Here is a 15,687-nt window from a genome sequence, read left to right on the forward strand (position 1 = left end):
CATCCACCATTTTTGGACCACTCTTTTTATTTTTGATATATCATTAAATCATTAGTACAAAGGTCAACATGTACCCAGGAATGTATTGTGCCCTAACCCCATCTCCATTCTGATCTGTAGATTGAGGGAGCCTGGAGGGCAGACGGGAAAGGGATTAGCATCTGGGACCAATTCGCACACACAGATTCAAAGATTGCAGATGAAGGGACTGGAGATGTAGCATGCGGCAGTTATTACCGCATTGATGAAGATGTAGAGATGCTGAAGAGTCTGAAGGTCACCCACTACCGCTTCTCCATCTCCTGGCCAAGAGTTCTCCCAGACGGTACAAAAGACGTTGTGAATGAACCAGGGGTCAATTACTACAGTCGTCTGATTGATACCTTACTGAATGCCGGTATTACTCCCCAGGTGAGCCACACATTTTTGTTTCCATTGTAGACCAAAGTAACTGCTGAGCAAGGAGATACTCTTGCACTTTAACTCCAGTCTTCAAAGTCCAACATTTTTTACTTTTCAATAAAGAGGACACTGATGACCACAAGTTAGCTGAAGCTGAACATGCCGTAATTCATCCTTATGATTGCAAGATTCCCTCTTTAATGAGACAACCCTAAATTTTTTTTTTTTTTGGTATTTAGTTGGTGATAGTGGCTCAATATGGCTAGCAGATTTATTGTGTGATTTTAAATGTTTTTTTTTTAACATTATTTCTAATAAAATGTATGATTTCTTTTAAGGAATTGTTATATTTTGGTGCCTTCAAAGTCCATGGTTTCGGTCAAAAATTCCTAACTCTATATTAAAGGTTTCAGCTTAAAGCCTGGAGACAACCTTTTTTTTCTTATAAATCTTTTTCTTTGTTTTTGAGTGCAATGCAAAACGTGTGAATGTACGTATAAGACAAACAACAAACAAACTAATGCCCCGTACACACGAGCGGACTTTTCAACATCCAAAGTCCGAAGGACCGAGTCCGTCAGACTATCCGATCGTGTGTGGGCTGCAACGGACTTTTGATTCGCCAAAGTCTGACGGACTTTAGAAATGAAGCATGCTTCAAATTTTCCCGAAGGAACTCCGCCGGACCCGGTCCCCTTCGAAAACTCCGCTCGTGTGTATGCTACTCCGACGGACTAAAACCGACGCTAGGGCAGCTATTGGCTACTGGCTATGAACTTCCTTATTCGAGTCAGGTCGTACGTCATCACGTTCGAATCCGTCGGAGTTTAGTGTGATCGTGTGTGGCCAAGTCCGTTCGGCCGAAAAGTCTGTCAGAACTCCGTCGGAACTCCGGCGGAACTCCGGCGGAACTCCTTTGGAAGTCTGTCGGACATAAGTCCTCTCGTGTGTACGGGGCATTACAGTTTCAGCATTCTACCCACGCAAGGGGGAATAAGTCACAAGGAGTAATATATGGTAAAACAGGGTAGCTTAGCCAACTATATCTCACCTATAACATATTTATCAGTATCAAGACCTGTGTACCACTGACCGAAGTCTATCAATTACTTAAAGCCCCAAAACCAAAACACGGTTAATATTCCAGCTTAATAGAGAGTGTAGGTGGGGTTGCTGGTAAAAGTTGTTAGTCGTCCACAGCCATGAATGGTTCTGCAAGCCATTTGGCCCAAATTTTTTCATACTTCTTAGGGCAACCTCTGTGAAGGTATGTGTCTCTATAATAAGGAAGAGGGCTATTAACAAAACATTTCCTTGGGTTAAGCGGAGGGAATGCCTGCTTCTTCCAATGTAGTGTGATAGCTTTCCTGGTATAGAATAGTAAAAGGCCAATTAGAGTCTTGTCTGTCAACCCAGGGACTATGTCCTCCACCAGGCCAAGCAGGCAAACTTTTGGAGAGGGGATTATGGAAGTACCAGCAAAGAGATTGGTCACCGTAAGCTGGACACAACCTTTATCTGCTACCTTGGTGGCTCTTGTGACCACAGACATGGTCATTTTGGCTTAAATTATAACTTTAATCCATCAATTCAGCCTTGCTCAGATAGGTAAATATGCTGCGTCAGGCTTCCGCTGGTTCTGGTCACATGAGCATGAGCTTAGATATTTTGTCATGTGGTTTCTGCTGAAGGTGAGGATCAGCCAATCTGAACATTTATCCTCCCTTTCAGCAGAATCTTCAAACTAAAGGCCTAGGCTTTAACCTCCCTGGCGGTATGATTCAGTCTGGAATAAGGTGCTGAAAGCGGTACAATTATTTTGCATGGAAATCTGGCTTTTATTTTGTAGTCCTGTAATTCTTAGGAATAACGCTCTGAAATCTCTTCAAACCAGAGTCTAGCGGACATCCCGGGTATGATAAAGTTTATAATATAATAAAGAATAATAAAAATTATTCAATAATGTAATCAAATCCCAAAAAAACTGAAAAAGGGACATGTTTTGGTTGCTATGGACAATCTCCAAATTCCAGGCAGAAAAAACAGTATTTATAATATAAAAGTGCATGCAGGGCATTGCACAGACCACTAGGGACAAAGGGGGTGTGTATTTTTTAATACAGCACTGTAATCTGTAAGATTACAGTGCTGTGTGTGTTTTGTGTGTTTTTACTTTTTTGAATTTGCCGCCGTTCTCCGCTCCCGTGCGTCGTAACGTCGCAGGGAATGGAGCTCGGTGGCATTCGGCACTGTGAATCGAGCGGAGGACAGCTCGATCACACAGCGCGGCGGACATCGCTGGATCCAGGGGACAAGGTGAGTAACTCTCCCTGTGTCCTCCCCTGCATCGAGCGATGCGATCCCGAGTCTGGCTCGGGGTTACCGTTTATGTAATTAAAATCCCAACCCGAGCCAGACTCGGGATTACCGCTAGGAAGGTTAATCCAGAGACAAGTACTGAAGGGAGCCTTGAACAGCATTTTCTCCATGAATCCTAAGTATTTAATGCCTTCTGTTACTCTTTATTCATTTGTCTGTTTATAATAGTTTCAATATAACATATGTCTACGTTGTAGTTTACATTTAATAGTAATCTATATGTTCATAGGTAGTAGAAGGCACTATCTGTCAACCATTTTTCTCAAGAGAAAGCTAGTGATTGATCAGAATGGATCTTGTGGCCTGATTGCTTGCCTTTCCTTAAGGTCAGGGGTCTCCAAACTTTCTGAAGAAAAGGCCAGTTTATTGTCCTTCAGACTTTAGAGGATCCGGATTGTGGTCGGTGGGATTGAAAATATTCTTAGCATCAGTGGGATTAAACATTGTTATATTTGGTATTAGTGGGGGAATAGTGCTCCATCGTTGGTATCATAAAGAAAAATAGCCTCCCATTATTGGTGGTGTCAGTGGGAGAAATGGTATCCCATTATTAGTGTCAGTGGGACAAATGGTGCCCCATTATTGGTGTCAGTTGGCAGAATTGTGTCTTGTATCAGTGGAAGCAATAGTGCCCCAAGGGCCAAATAAAAACAAGCATAGTGCCACATCTGGCCCTGGGGCCGCAGTTTGGAGACCACTGCTCTAGGTATTTCTCGAAATAGGTATTTCTGGAAGCTGCTTACTTCTGAGACATTGGGGTTGATTTACTAAAGGTAAATAGACTGTGCACTTTGCAAACTGCAGTTGCACCAGAGCTTAGTAATTGAGGTAAAGCTTCACTTGCAAAGAATACCCAATCACATGTAAGGAAAATATAAAAAAACAAAACAAAAAAACAGCATTTTTGCTTGCGCATAATTGGATGATGGAAGTCAGCAGAGCTTCTGCTCATTTACTACGCTCTGAAGCAAGGGCTCTTGCAGAGTGGAACTGCACTTTGCAAAGTGCAAAGTTTATTTGCCTTTAGTAAATCAAAACCATGGGTACATGACTGCACAGCATAATGGAAGAGATTGCTTATTTAAACTCGTTTGCAATGTCCTATCACCATCTAGCTCACTTTATCACAATTTGGCAGTAAGACAAATATATCTTTACATCCAGGTGACAATATATCATTGGGATCTGCCACAAGCTCTGCAGAATGTAGGTGGCTGGGAAAATGAAACTATAGTGGAGAGATTTAGAGACTACTCGGAAGTGCTGTTCCAGAGACTGGGGGACAGAGTGAAGTTCTGGACCACCCTCAACGAGCCGTATATCATTGCCCATCTCGGATACGGAGAAGGAATATTTGCACCCGGTAAGTGTTATGAAACTACATAATTCACTGGATTTATTCATCTCCAGGGCCAGCCCATTGGACCCAGGCAGCACTCTGAGAGGGGCAACAAATTGAACCACGGCCGCCTCTCCTTCTCTTCTATTTAACCAGCAGTTTTGTGTGTCATGATGACAACTGCCCCCTGCCACTCCGCTTGCCCCCTGCCACTCCGCCTGCCCCTATACTACCCTATTCCCTCCTCATAGAGCTATTTACTACCCTAGCCTGTCCATATACTACCCTAGCTTTCCCATATACTGCCCTAGCCTGTCTATAAACTACCCTAGCCTGCCCTTATACTGCTTTAGCCTGTCTATAAACTACCCTAGCCTGCCCCTATACTGCCCTAGCCTGTCTATAAACTACCCTAGCCTGCCTCTATACTGCTTTAACCTGTCTATAAACTACCCTAGCCTGCCCCTATACTGCCCTAGCCTGTCTATAAACTACCCTAGCCTGCCCCTATACTGCCTTAGCTTGTACATATTCTACCCCTGCCTGTCTATATACTACCCTCGCCTGCCCCTATACTACCCTAGCCCATGCTTATACAGCCCTAGCCTGCCCCTCAGAATTGAACATAATGGTATGTCATACAATTTTGCATATAGACAAGGTGCTGTTGCATGCAAATCTGACTTTCTGATAAATGTCATTTTCATTTTAATTATCATGATATAAAATAATGGATGTGTGGCACTTTTGGTGGGTGTGCTTATTTTAATTTTTTTATTTTTTGGGGGGGGGGGGGGGGGGTAGCATTTCATTCTTGGACCCAGGCAGCACAATGTCTTGGGACAGCCCTAAATCTATGGAATATACTTTTTGTCTCAAATTAAATGTGCAGGTTGCTGGAGGAGGGTTAACTCAATTATTAAAGCTTTTGCTGTATGGAAGAATTTTAAGTGACATTATTAGCACTGAGCTTCTACCACGCTGTCAACAGTTTTTTTTATTTATTGTTTTAATAAACCCCTATAGTGTGAAATGCAGCTGTGATTAACTAAGTATATTATATATACATAACACACCCAGAGCTAAAGTGCAATTATGCACTACAAATACCACTTGACCTCTGGAGGATTTACCCCCCTTCATGAGCAGGCAATATTTAGCGATACGGCACTGCATTACTTTAACTCACAATTTCTTCAAAAATGTAGGCTAATATGTATTCTGCTACAAGTTTTTGGTAAAATAATAATAATAAGCGTATATCGTTTGGTTTACATGAATGTTATAGCGTCTACAAACTATGGGATATATTTATGGATTTTTTTTTTTATATATATACTAGTAATGGCAGCGATCAGCTACTTATAGTGGGACTGCAATATTGAGGCGGCCACTAATTGACACTTTTGACACTTTGAGGGAACCTGTGACATTAATAAAGTGATCAGTGCTAAAAAAGGTACACTGTCACTGTACTAATGACAATGGCTGGGAAGGGGTTAAACATCTAGGGCGATCCTCCCCCCCGGGCCATAAAGGCCAGGTAGACATGGGGGGGAGAGGAGGGAGCAGGTATTCCGGAGAGGCTCTTCCCACTTCCGCCCGTACCCCACATTATCTTTTCTTTTCATCTCCAGTCTCGTTTCTTTTTGTACTAAATTACACCAGCCACACCCCTTCCCCCTCCCCCCACCATCCCACCTCCATATTAAACTCTCTGCCTTCCTTCTTCAGTTAGTCTTTCTTCTCTCTCCAGTCGCTCGGGTATACTGATGACTGGAATCTGCAACTTTCTGCACAAGTCCTGTGCTTCTTCCAAAAATGTCAATCTCACCGTCTTTCCATCCCTATGTACTATCAATGCTGCAGGGAACCCCCAACTATATTTAATATTAGCCTGTCTTAAATGTTCTAGTAAGGGTTTTAATTGTGTTCTTCTAATTAATGTTTCACTTGACAAGTCCGCAAATACTTGAAGAGTTGTTTGCTCATATTGCAGCGGGAGACCCTCTCTAAGGTTCCTCCATATTTTCTCCTATCTGTATACCGATGAAATTTAACAATAACATCACGTGGGGCTTCCTCCTTCATTCCTGAAGGCTTCCTAATTCTGTGTACTCTATCGATCTTTAACTCCTCATCCTCTTCTCGCCCTAATAAAGGGTTAAATATTTTCCTTATTTTTTCCTCCAGTTTCTCTCCATTTTGTTCTGGTAGGGCTCTTATCCTTAAATTTTGGCGTCTGTTTTGATTTTCCTGTGCTTCCATTTTATAGAGGCAATTCCTCTGGTTTATTTGCAGTTCTTTCACTTGCGATTTTAATTCTGCGATCTCTTGTGTTTGTTTCTCAGTTTTCTCCTCAGCCTCTTCTACTCTCCTCAACAGGTGGCCCAAATCCATCCGGACATTTGTAATCTCACTTTTAATTAGACTTCCCTTCCTCTCGAACATTGCCATCATCTCAATCTTTGTAGGCATTTGAGCTATCAGGCATGTACTGGCCATTGGGACTACAGGGAGTTTCCCGGTGGGCCGATGGCTCAGTGGGCCGGTTTCAGTGACAAAGTAATGGCTGCGCGACTTGCCCCTCAACTTCACGCAGTGATGTGAGAAAAATACAGAGGAGAATAAGTGAAATAATAAAAGAGGTTAGTGAGGACGCCTTATGTTATGCTACTTATGTTTTTTTGCACAATTACGTATAGTTTTATATACTGTTTTTGTGCTTGTTTGCAAAATTTTAAGTGGGCTGGTCTGGATGAAGGCCAGGGCCAAATTTTTGTCCCAGTCCAGCCCTGTGAGCTATTTCTCTCTCTGTTTCTATACTTTCTCTTGTTTTATCTCCTTGAGCCCTTTTTAGCTTAGCGATTTCCTTTTTAGTGTTTTTGGTTGGCTGGGATGTTGTTTGTTTTTTCCATACCTGGGCTTTTTTGGTTCCCCTCTTTAGTTGTCAGATATTTTTGTATCGAACTAGCATTTACACTAGAATTTAGGCTCTCCCTTGGGGTTTTAGGTTCTGTTGTTTTTTGCGATCTTCCCCTCATCGTTTATCTTATTCGACAGATTACTTGTCCTATGTAAGAGGGTACCTCCCAGCCCAAGTCTCCGCTTTTTTATTTATTATTATTTGGTGGGGGAAGGGGGAGGGGAGGGTTTCCTGCCACTTCACCTCACTGGCTCCCTGATTTAGATGGGGTACCTCTCTCTTCCTTTGCTTTAAAGACTCTGGGACTGGGTGAATTCTTTAAGCCCCTGTACACACGATCGGAGATTTCCACAACCAAATCCGTCTGATTTTTCCCGTCGGATTTTGTCCGTTGGATCTTGTCCGAAACTGTTGCATACACACGGTCGGACAAAGTTGTCGAAAAATCTGATCGTTCAGAAGGTGATGATGTAATTTCATTACGATGGGACTACATTCAGGCTAGTAGCCAATAGCTTTGATGTAGGAATTTGATCTGAGCATGCGTGGCACTTGGTCCAATCAAAATTCTCTACACATGATCGGAATATGTCCGATCGGCCCAGTTGGTCGGGAAATATTTCCAACAGCTTGCTCCCTGATGGTGTCTTGCATGTGGATTTTGTGAACACAAGTGGATTTTTTGAACTAAAGTGGAGAGTTAACAACCAGGACTTGAAAACAGGAGTTAAGACAGGAGTCTCTAACCTCTATCCTACCTCCATCCTCCCCTCCATTTTAAAGATCCCACTGCAAGGGGCAACCAGACAGCTTTCCAGAAACGTCAGGCTGACAGCAAGCCAGATTCACCAGAACCAGAGTGTTTAACGGGGACCACCGCAGCCAGGTAAGCTCGCACCTCCACTCCCCCCCCCCCCAGTGATTGTTCCAGGGACTCCGTCCGACCGCCTACGGGGGTCAGGAAGGAATTTTTGCCCCACTGGTGCGTTTGGCTGTTACTGTCAGGGGGTTTTTCGCCTTCCTCTGGAACAATCAGGAACAACCATAGGTTAGCATACCCCTACCTCCGGCCTCCTTTCCATTTTTTACGCTATCCTAGGACGACTATTCCAGATCACAGCCAGACTTCTTTTCTGAGCGGAGACCTTCACCTTAAGTAAAGGTAGCTGGAACAGCCAGCAACCGAAAACAACAACTCCTTCTGCATCCATATAGGCATCCCCTGATCAACTTGCACGCTAATAGCCTCAAGCACGGCGGCAAGTCTGATACCTAGCCCCACCTCAGGATCAATACCCTGATCAGGATCATCATCTTAGGCCCATAGTACCATCAACAGCATCCACAAACCATGTGCTACTTCAAATACTCAGCTGAAGTTCTGCACAGACTAAGGAACATCAACACCACATTGCCATCTTCCATACAAAAAATACTTCAAAGAGAACAACTATTAAAAACCGGATGACAAGCAGCTCCCAACCACAGGAAGACATCTACTCGACCACTACAATTAGATTGCGCCTTGATTAACGCCAGGTCTGCAGTCAAACATAGACTGGAAGTACACGACTTCATCATCGAGAACAATGTAGACTGCCTCTTCATCACCGAAAGCTGGTTAACCTCTGACTGCAACACCATCCTCACCGAATTGGTGCCGGAAAACTACAGGATCCTAACCGAACACCGGATAGGGAAAAAAGGAGGAGGCCTAGCAGTGATCTTTAAAGGTCACCTGGATCTCACTAAACCATCATCTCAGAACCCAGTTCCTTTTATGGAAACCCTGACGCTACATCTTCAACCAACACCCCATGACACCACTCATATTCTACTGTGCTACAGACCACCGGGACCAAAGTCCAATCTTCTTTCACCCCTCACGGAATCCTTTGCAATGCACACCCTAAAATTCAAAAATTTCCTGGCACTCGGAGATTTCAACCTTTGGGCAAACGAGCCTAAAGGCCCCATCGCGACTGCCTGCATCAATCAACTAGAAGAACTAGGTCTACAGCAACTGATAAAGACTCCCACGCATGGGTCAGGACACACCCTGGACCTCATTTTCAAACAGAACATCGACGTCAACATACTCGACAACATAACTCTGCCATGGACGGATCACCACGGCATCAAATTCAAAATCGCTACCAACATCACCAACGCAAAACGGAAACCTGTAACAACGCACTGGACCAGATCGCATAAAAAACTGTACTCCGAAGCCTTCAAAACCACTCTGTCCAAAAAGATATCTACAATAACCTTAAACCACTCTACGGAGGAAACACTCAACTCCCTGAACAAGGCATTACTGCAATCAGCAGACTCGATAGCACCAAAACGCAGGGCACTCATCAGGAAGAAAAATGCTGGATGGTTTAATAGCTCCCACTCCGCACTAAAGCAAGAACGCAGAAGAGCGGAAAGAACATGGAGAAAAAATCCCACTGAGGAAAACCTATTTAACTACAAAGGTCTCACAGAGAATTATCGGAAAGCAATCTTCAAAGCCAAAAAGGACCACTTCTCATATACAATCTCAACGGCTGCAAACCAACCACGGGAACTGTTTAAACTGGTTATTCAATCAATGAATCCGGTGTGCCTAGAACCCCCAGAAAGCGAATCCCAGGATTACTGTGACAAACTGTCGGATTTTTTCATCGATAAAGTCAAAACCATCAGGGAAACAATTTGTCAGAAGAAAACATCCAACCTCAGCCAGCAAATACATAAAGAGGATGTCTGCACCAACATACCGCAACCGCCAAAATTTTCACTATCCCCAATTACCGTAGACACCGCAAAAAACATCATTAATAAACTGCGTGACAGTACCTCACCTATTGACATCATCCCCACAAAACTACTGAAAGAATGCTCTGACATCGTGGCTCCAACCATAACCCACCTCATAAACCGATCATTCCACGAAGGGATTGTTCCCAGCATCCTCAAACAAGGCATCGTCAAACCTCTACTCAAGAAACCAAACCTGGACCCTCAGGATCCAAACAACCGTAGGCCAAATACAAGCCTCAACACCATTTCTAAGATCATGGAGAAAGCTGTAGTACATCAGCTACAACTTCACCTGGATACTCACAAACTCCTGGACCCCCTGCAATCAGGCTTCCGCCCGGGCCCAAGATTTGAGATGACGCCCTCGAAGCAGCAGATGACGGAGAGCCGTGTCTCCTCGTACTGCTAGACCTAAGTGCAGCGTTTGATACAGTAGATCACAATACTCTACTCGTCCGCCTCACAGAAGTAGCCGGAGTCCAAGACATAGATCTCCAATGGTTCGCGTCCTTCCTAGGAAATCGGTCACAGACAGTGAAACTAGGAAAATTCCTCTCCGAAACTCGGGCAGTCACCTGCGGAGTCCCTCAAGGCTCTCCGTTGTCACTCGTTCTCTTCAACATATACATTGGCCCACTCCTTCAAATCATCAGATGCTCAGATCTCTGCTTCCACTCTTACGCTGACGACACGCAACTTTATTTCCGGATCAATGGAAAAAAAGATCACCAACAACAACTTGAAAACTGCCTCAAATCAATAGAGGACTGGATGACCACTAACTCCCTCCAGCTGAACGAATCAAAGACAGAGCTTCTTATCTTACACCCAAATCATAAGCCCGCAACCAAAACCTCCTGGTCTCCACCAACCGTCTTTGGGCAGACTATCTCCCCAAAGACCAAAGCGAAGAGTCTCGGGGTTATTTTAGACACACAAATGTCAATGGATGCGCAAATAGGATCTGTAGTCAGTCAATCTCACCATCTGCTGCGCATGCTTCGCAGACTCATCCCTTTTATCCCAAAGAATGACAAAGCAGTGGTAGTTGGAACAATCATTAATTCACGACTGGACTACGCAAACTCGCTTTACATAGGATTACCACAATATCAACTTGCGCGATTACAACTGATCCAAAACACGGCGGCAAGGCTGATAACAGGAAAAAAACCCTGGGAATCCATCTCTCCTTCACTGAGGAGCTTACATTGGCTAACCGTAAAAAATCGGATCACGTTCAAGACCCTGTGCCTCACCCACAAATGCGTGCATAGAGAAGCTCCGCAATACCTAATGGAGAAAATAAATCATTACACACCAAACCGCAGTCTTCGATCAGCCAACAAAAACCTCCTCCTCGTGCCCAAAGCCCTGTATAAATCCAAGGGGGATCGGAGATTCGCTGTCCAAGGGCCTCGGCTATGGAATGCTCTATCAATCAACATCCGCCTGGAAGAAAATCACCTGGCTTTTAGGAAAAAACTCAAGACCTTCCTCTTTTAGCAGATGATCAAAGCTCGCCACAGCGCCTAGAGGCGATTCAGTTCGCATTGTGCGCTATACAAGTATTTCATTCATTCATTCATTCAACATGTTGGAAAATTGTGTCGGACGGATATTCGGGCGGAATCAGTCCGATGCATACCACACACAGTCGGATTATTACCCCACGACACGGTCCGATCGGACACATTCCGACGGATTCTCTGACCATGTGTACAAGGGCTTACTTATTTTACTGAAGCACCAGAGCAGAAAGGATCATTCGCCCCCCTTTTTTTTTTCCTGGTTTCTATATAACGTGAGAGAGAAAAACAGGAAAAAAAAGATGTCCTTATATTTTTGCTGCTCTATTTTCAGCCATAATAAAATGTCTATTTAGCAGCTATCCAACACAGGCAAGGGAAGTTTCTTTCCAATAGGTGTTAATTCAGGTAATCACTGCAGATTTCAGCAAAATTGGCGATTTTACAGCACTACTACCGACCCCCCCTTTTTTTTTTTTTAATAATCATAGCATCCGAGCTAATCGCATAATTCATTGCATAGTTCATCACATAGTCCACAGCATAGTTCATAACATAGTTCATAACATTTTGAACCAGCACTGAGCTATATCAAAACAGAGTCTTTAAATGATCTTAGTACTCAGTGCTTGCTTCGGGTATCTATTTAGCAATTCCAACAATTCCAGCAATTAATCAATTGAACCGTTCCAAAGACATCTGAAGATTTTAGGCAGTCATCGACTTTTGACATTTGAACAGATCCCCTTATTCATACAGTTCTTACAGTTGATTTCAGTAGATCTCATAAGTTCAATAATTTCAAAAGCCACCACTCCATCAAAACCTCTTAAATTTCTCCAGTCTTTAACCTTTAGCCCATCCCAGCTGCTGCATCTCTCCTTCAGCTACTCACTAGATCTCTTGACTTCCACAGCAGGCACAATGCACAATGCAGCAGCACTGGTCACACTCGGGACTCAGGAGGATAGCATACAGGGGCAGAGGTAAGAGGGGGGGTGCAAGGGGGGTAGAAGGAGGGAGAGGTGTGGTGGGAGGGAGGCCAAAACAACCAGGTACTCTTGGGGTCCTGGGACCAGGTGGTCTCTTGCAGCAGCTGTTAGACTGAACCAGGGATATCTCTTACTTACCCCCGTTCAGTTTCAGCATCACCAGCGTCCTTTGCTGCTGTCACCCCCGGCCATCGCTCCCCCTTGTTCTCCGAATCCTATAATGTGGGGTATAGGCGTCCACGGGATCCCTCCATGTGTGGTCCCCTAGCGCGGTGCTTTCTCCCTCCTGACCGGCATTGGCGTCGGACTCACCGCCATGGATCTCCTGCCTCCCCTTCCGCCCCCACAGGCACCGTCTCGGGCTCCTCCCCCAGCCTTCCCACGTCACGTCATCACCACCCCTTGACCCTGACAGCCTAGGACCTCATTAAGTGAGAAAATCAACCTGATTAAAAACCTATGTCCATAGTTAACTTTTTGTCATACAATGTGAGGGGGTTAAATGAACCAGCAAAACGGTTTAAAATCTTGAAAGAAATAGAACAGTATGAAGCAGGTATAGTGTTCTTACAGGAAACTCATTTATCCTATGAAAGTAAGATTAGAATATATTTTCCTAGGCTCCCGGTGTGGTTTTATGGAGACTCAATCTCAAGGAATTCAAAGGGGGTAGCCATTGGTATAGGACGGGAGGTATGCCATAAAATAGAAGAAAGGTTAGTGGATCCGGAGGTTAGATTCCTCTTCTTAAAAGGGAAATTATGGGGAGTAGATTATACCCTTGCTAATATATACTGCCCAAATAGAAGCCCAACAGTCTTTCTGAAAGAGATACTAGAGAAACTATGGGACTTTAAGAGAGGGAGAGTGATCATAGCTGGAGATATGAATTTCTGTATGAACCCGCAATTGGATAGTTCGTCCCGTGTGCAGGGGATAAGGAAGGAGCAGAGGAGAATAATAAAACATAGGCTGTACCAGTTTCAGCTTATGGATGTGTGGAGAACTCTGCATCCGGGGATACGAGACTATTCTTTCTATTCCCCTGTACACGGGACATACACTAGGATTGACTACTGGTTAGTGGAACATAGAGTTTTGGATGAGGTGATTTCTACAGATATAGGAATTAGAACACTGTCCGATCATTCCCCAATATGTATGAAGATTAAAATCCCAGGATCTCAGAAACCTATATTTTCTTGTAAATTGAACAGGGAACTACTGGATGAGAAAGGCGAGGAAGTAATTAGAAAGAAATTGGAGTTTTTTTTCTCTATTAATTCACGTGGAGAGAATATGGAAAATATTGTATGGGAGGCACATAAAGCTTATATAAGAGGGATATATATTTCTTTAGGAGCAGATAGGAAGAGAGAAGGTATTAAAAAGAGTAGGGAGTTGAGGGAGGAAATTCATAGACTAGAGCAAGACCATAAAAATGCGAATGGTAGGGAAAGAGGTCAGGATTTGGACCTATTACATAAATTGGTTATTAAAAGAGAGGAACTAGGGGAACTAATGGAACAGGAAATGAGGATGATATATAATAGGATCGCTAAAGAGAGACACTATGGTGGTAATAAAAATAGTAAGACCTTAGCAAAGATATTGAGGAAAAAAAGATCGAAGAATTGCATAGAGAAAATATAAAATAAAGAGGGAGAGCTGGTCTATAAAACTAAGGACATAGCAGAAGTTTTTAGGGAATATTATGAGCAGCTGTATTCTGTGAGAAATAAAGAGACAGAAAAACAAGAGATGAAGAGAAGGGGAAAAATTTAAGAATGTATACTCCAAGCAAATACTTCTAAAATACCGGGGGAACTGGTGCAGGAATTGGAGAATCCAATCTCAGTCCATGAAATAATCCAGGTGATAAAAGAGACTAAAGGAGGAAAGAGCCCAGGCCCTGACGGCTATATAATAGAATATTTAAAAAAGTTTGGGGACATATTAGCTCCAATTCTATGTGCATATTACAATGGACTAGATACAAAATATGGACTGAGCGAGGAGGCCTCCACTGCGCCAATTTCCACGATACTGAAAGAGGGAAAAGAGAATACAATATGCTCAAGTTACAGACCAATCTCATTACTCAATACAGACGTTAAATTGTTTGCAAAAATATTAGCCACTAGAATAAAGAAGTTGATGCCAAGTTTAGTCCATGCAGATCAGGTGGGATTCATCGGTGGGTGAGAAGGAAAAGATAATGGAGTAAGGTCAATATTGCTGCTCCAGAGGATGAAGGAGAGTAGAATCCCCAGTCTACTCCTATCAATTGACGCTAAAAAAGCCTTTGATCGAGTAGACTGGGGATTCATGATGGGTACTCTGGAGGGAATGGGGTTTGGACCCAAAATTTTGAATTGGATAAAGGTGCTTTATAATAGCCCCAAGGCAGCAGTAAAAGTTAATGGGGTATTATCAACAGCCTTCAGAATGAGCAATGGGACTAGACAGGGGTGTCGCTGTCACCACTATTGTTCGTTCTGGCACTGGAACCACTCCTGGAGACAGTAAGGGGAAACCCAGATATAAAGGGGGTGGAGATAGAGGGGGAAACACATAAAGTAGCCGCATTTGCGGATGATATTCTGTTTTATGTGTCTAGCCCACGAATATCCATGCCAAATTTGTTAAAGTCCTTACAGGAGTATGGGGAAATATCTAATTTCAAAATTAACCCAAATAAGTCAGAAATCTTAAATGTGAATATAAATGTAAGAGAAGAACTAGACATTAAGAGGGAATTCCCATTCCTATGGCAGAAGGAAATCAAATATTTAAGGATTAAACTGACCTCAACAATAGAAAAAAATATATCAAATAAATTATATCCCCCTCTTAGAAGAATTGAGAGAATAAATAAGGAGAATGAGAACAAAACCCCTGTCATGGTTGGGAAGAATTAATGCCCTAAAAATGATTATACTGCCTAAAATACTGCAAAAATTTCAGCTACTCCCAATATATATCCCTCCTGTATATTTTAAAATGATAAATTCTTTAATTACTAAATTCATCTGGAACAACAAGAAACCTAGAATCCCACTGAAGACTTTGCAAAAGGGAAAAGATGAGGGAGGAATGAATGTCCCAGATATTAAAAAGTACTACGAAGGTGCAGTATTAACACGGGTTGCGGAATGGGCAAAATTAGAAAGTAAAAAAAGATGGGGGAAAATAGAACATAGTTTATCAGGCACAAATTTAGGTAGAGAAATTTGGACACCTTCAAAATATAGATCACTAGGGGAGACAACACCTTTGCTCACAAAAAATGTGTTTAGAGTTTGGGAG

General features: G+C 43.1%; 1 protein-coding gene across 1 annotated transcript in view; it reads left to right on the forward strand.

Annotated features, from left to right (window-relative positions):
* The window catches only part of LOC143923854 (lactase/phlorizin hydrolase-like), a 97,492-nt gene that overhangs the window by 43,101 nt on the left and 38,704 nt on the right, over positions 1-15,687 (forward strand). Inside the window, exons 10-11 of the mRNA XM_077447776.1 lie at positions 121-411; positions 3,946-4,144. Coding sequence (XP_077303902.1) covers positions 121-411; positions 3,946-4,144 — 490 coding nt within the window. The remainder of the gene's footprint in view (positions 1-120; positions 412-3,945; positions 4,145-15,687) is intronic.

The sequence above is a fragment of the Lithobates pipiens genome, unplaced genomic scaffold (genome assembly GCF_037356315.1).
Source record: "Lithobates pipiens isolate NorthernLeopardFrog02 unplaced genomic scaffold, aLitPip1_a1.2 Scaffold_22, whole genome shotgun sequence".
Taxonomy (NCBI): domain Eukaryota; kingdom Metazoa; phylum Chordata; class Amphibia; order Anura; family Ranidae; genus Lithobates; species Lithobates pipiens.